The sequence below is a fragment of the Emiliania huxleyi genome (genome assembly GCF_000372725.1).
Source record: "Emiliania huxleyi CCMP1516 unplaced genomic scaffold EMIHUscaffold_2399, whole genome shotgun sequence".
In the NCBI taxonomy this organism is placed as follows: Eukaryota; Haptophyta; order Isochrysidales; family Noelaerhabdaceae; genus Emiliania; species Emiliania huxleyi.
In genome coordinates this window covers 345-2,651 of record NW_005200251.1, presented here as the reverse complement: position 1 = coordinate 2,651, position 2,307 = coordinate 345, and the positions used below count along the sequence as shown (strand labels likewise).

General features: G+C 61.6%; 2 protein-coding genes across 2 annotated transcripts; one reads left to right on the top strand and one right to left on the bottom strand.

The window, feature by feature from the left end:
* Positions 1 to 44: 44 nt before the first annotated feature.
* EMIHUDRAFT_254472 (hypothetical protein) lies at positions 45 to 1,045 on the top strand (the record flags this gene model as incomplete). Its single annotated transcript, XM_005778987.1, has 3 exons — positions 45 to 434; positions 555 to 678; positions 984 to 1,045. Coding segments are annotated over 3 exons (576 nt in total), but the record flags the coding sequence as incomplete, so codon positions are not given.
* Positions 1,046 to 1,436: 391 nt separating this feature from the next.
* Positions 1,437 to 2,033, bottom strand: EMIHUDRAFT_460739 (hypothetical protein; the record flags this gene model as incomplete). Its single annotated transcript, XM_005778986.1, has 2 exons — positions 1,437 to 1,850; positions 1,967 to 2,033. Coding segments are annotated over 2 exons (481 nt in total), but the record flags the coding sequence as incomplete, so codon positions are not given.
* Positions 2,034 to 2,307: the final 274 nt, after the last annotated feature.

The window sequence follows — 2,307 nt, the reverse complement described above, 5'->3', positions numbered from 1 at the left end:
AGATCAGCGTCGGCGCACCTGCTCTCGTGCTGTTGACGGCGCAGGCCGCCGGCAGTCTACGCGTCGCCTGCTGGAAGCAGTGCGGCCTCAGTGCAAAGCAGCTGCGAGTGACGCGCGTGCTCGTGGACGCTGTCGAGGTGGTTTGTGTCGCGGGTCACGGATGCGCTCCAGTGACGGCCAGGGTCTCCTTCACGCACGGCCAGACCATCAGAGACGCCGGCGCGATGCCAGTGGTGCCCGAGCTGCTGCCGCCAGCCGTCCCCGACGCTGCAGTTTGCCGCATGCTGCTGCTGCAGCCGTTGGCTTTGCTCGCGATGGGCGGCATGGCCTTGCTTGGCGGCTCCATCGCCTTTGAGACTGCCGCGACAGACGCCTGGCTCTTTCTCCTTGGCGGCCGCGGCTCGATATGGCCGCGCGTTGTCTTTGCCGCCGCCGTCCTTGCGCACGCGGCCGAGGCACAGTGTAGCCGAGATCTGTGCTGCAGTGTAGCCTACACAGAGCCGGGTGCGGAGTATCGCCGTGGACGCGCCGACGCTCTGAGGTGGCATCAATAGGCGGGCGTTGCTCTACGCATCGCCCTCGGCCTCCCGAACGTCGGCCTCGGTGGCGCGCTGCGGTGGTGCGGCCTCACCTTCCTGGTCGGATTTCCCGTCCTGCGCCATTGCCTGGCGTTGCGCGGTAAGGGGGAGTGAACTACGCGGGCTGCATCTCTGGACTCTCTGCGCATGTGCTGCGCATTTTGATTATCACAGACAGTAACCACAACCACAGATTATCAGACAAATAAATAAATAAATAAAACGGGCAAACTCTGAGACGAGATGGGATTTAGGGACATGTGTCCCCGCCCTGCACGATCTTGGTGTGAGGGATCTTCAATCCGTGTCCCCTCACCCCTCGTCACAACCCGACACGGAAGAGCGGCAAGATTTTATCAGAGACATCACTCATGATCACTGGCCATTTCCTCTCGTTGTGTATAGATTTCCTCTTTTTCACCTTGACAAGTTTGAAAATCACATATGACAAACACAGAATACAGTAAATTGTTACACCAACACGGCCGGTAAGGATGCTCCGCCGGCACGAATCTCGCCTTCAAACGCGCGCAGCGCCTCGAGAAAAGCTGATTTGGGCTCGACGAGCGGTCGCGCCTGCTCGCATACATGTACGCCTTCATGGCACTGCGATCGAGGTGTCAGACATGCAGGCTCATCTGTTGCACCCGCTGCACGCGCGTGAGAGCCTCCTCCACGGGCAAGTTGAGCCTGGCAGTGAACGCCGCGCGTGTTAGTGCTGTGCCAGAAACTCGGTGAGCCGTGTGCGGATTAGCAGAGCGAGGACCGTCGCATCACGTATGCGACCGCCATCGTGCCAGAGCGTGACTTGCCCTGCGCGCAGTTAACGAGGACCATCTGGCCCGCCTGTCAACAGCTTTAGGCTTGAAGCGCCTTCGCTGCATGCCGCTGGACGAACACCGCCTTCCTGCCCGCCCGAACGCGATCGGACGCCCACGCGAGGCCACGCTCGAGGTCCTCAAGCGGGATGCGGAAGGCCTCGGAGTCCTCCCACTCTAGGTCAAGTAGTCTGGGAGGACTTTCGAGCCGCAGCCTGCAAAAGGAGACCAAACTGACACTGAGGAGTGCAGCAGATGAGCGGTCAAGGGATGCAGCGTGCGTGGTGTGCCTGTCAAATGCAGCGCGCGTCGCAGGCAGGAAGGCGTGCAGCCGGTACCCTGCACAGTTGAGAACGGCGTTCGTTGCATGCTCCTCCCTGCAGACCGCGAGTGCAGCCTTGTAGCTGCCAACCGCCAACTCTCCCGGCAGAACGACCGAGGACTTGCCGTCATCCTGCGGTCATGCGAAGAGCCCGCAGCATGGTGGGCCAAACGAGGTGACACGAAGGTGTCACGGGACGAGCATGCAAGGAGGTCATTGGGGTGCCACGAGAGCTCTAAATGGGCTGCCTGAGCGTTGAGCACTGCCAGCAGTTGCTCGTCTGTCACCTCCTCACGCGAATGCCTGCGTATATCGAGCCCACACCCAGCACAGCGATTGGCGGTCGCCTTGGCGAGGGGGACGCGTAGGCGAAAGGGATGGCCCTGCGGCGTGGATGAGAAGGTTGCCGCCGAGGCTTGGGACATGTTAGGCCCAGTACCGATACCGCTAGGCGTCTCAAGCCCAGTATCGTCGGTGTGGGCGCGGTATTGGGATCTGGCCGTACCGCGTGCCGCTTCACACCGAGCGCGCCGTACCGATACCGCTACAGTTGTAGGCTCTCCGGCGCCCCGTACCGCTACCCTGTAGC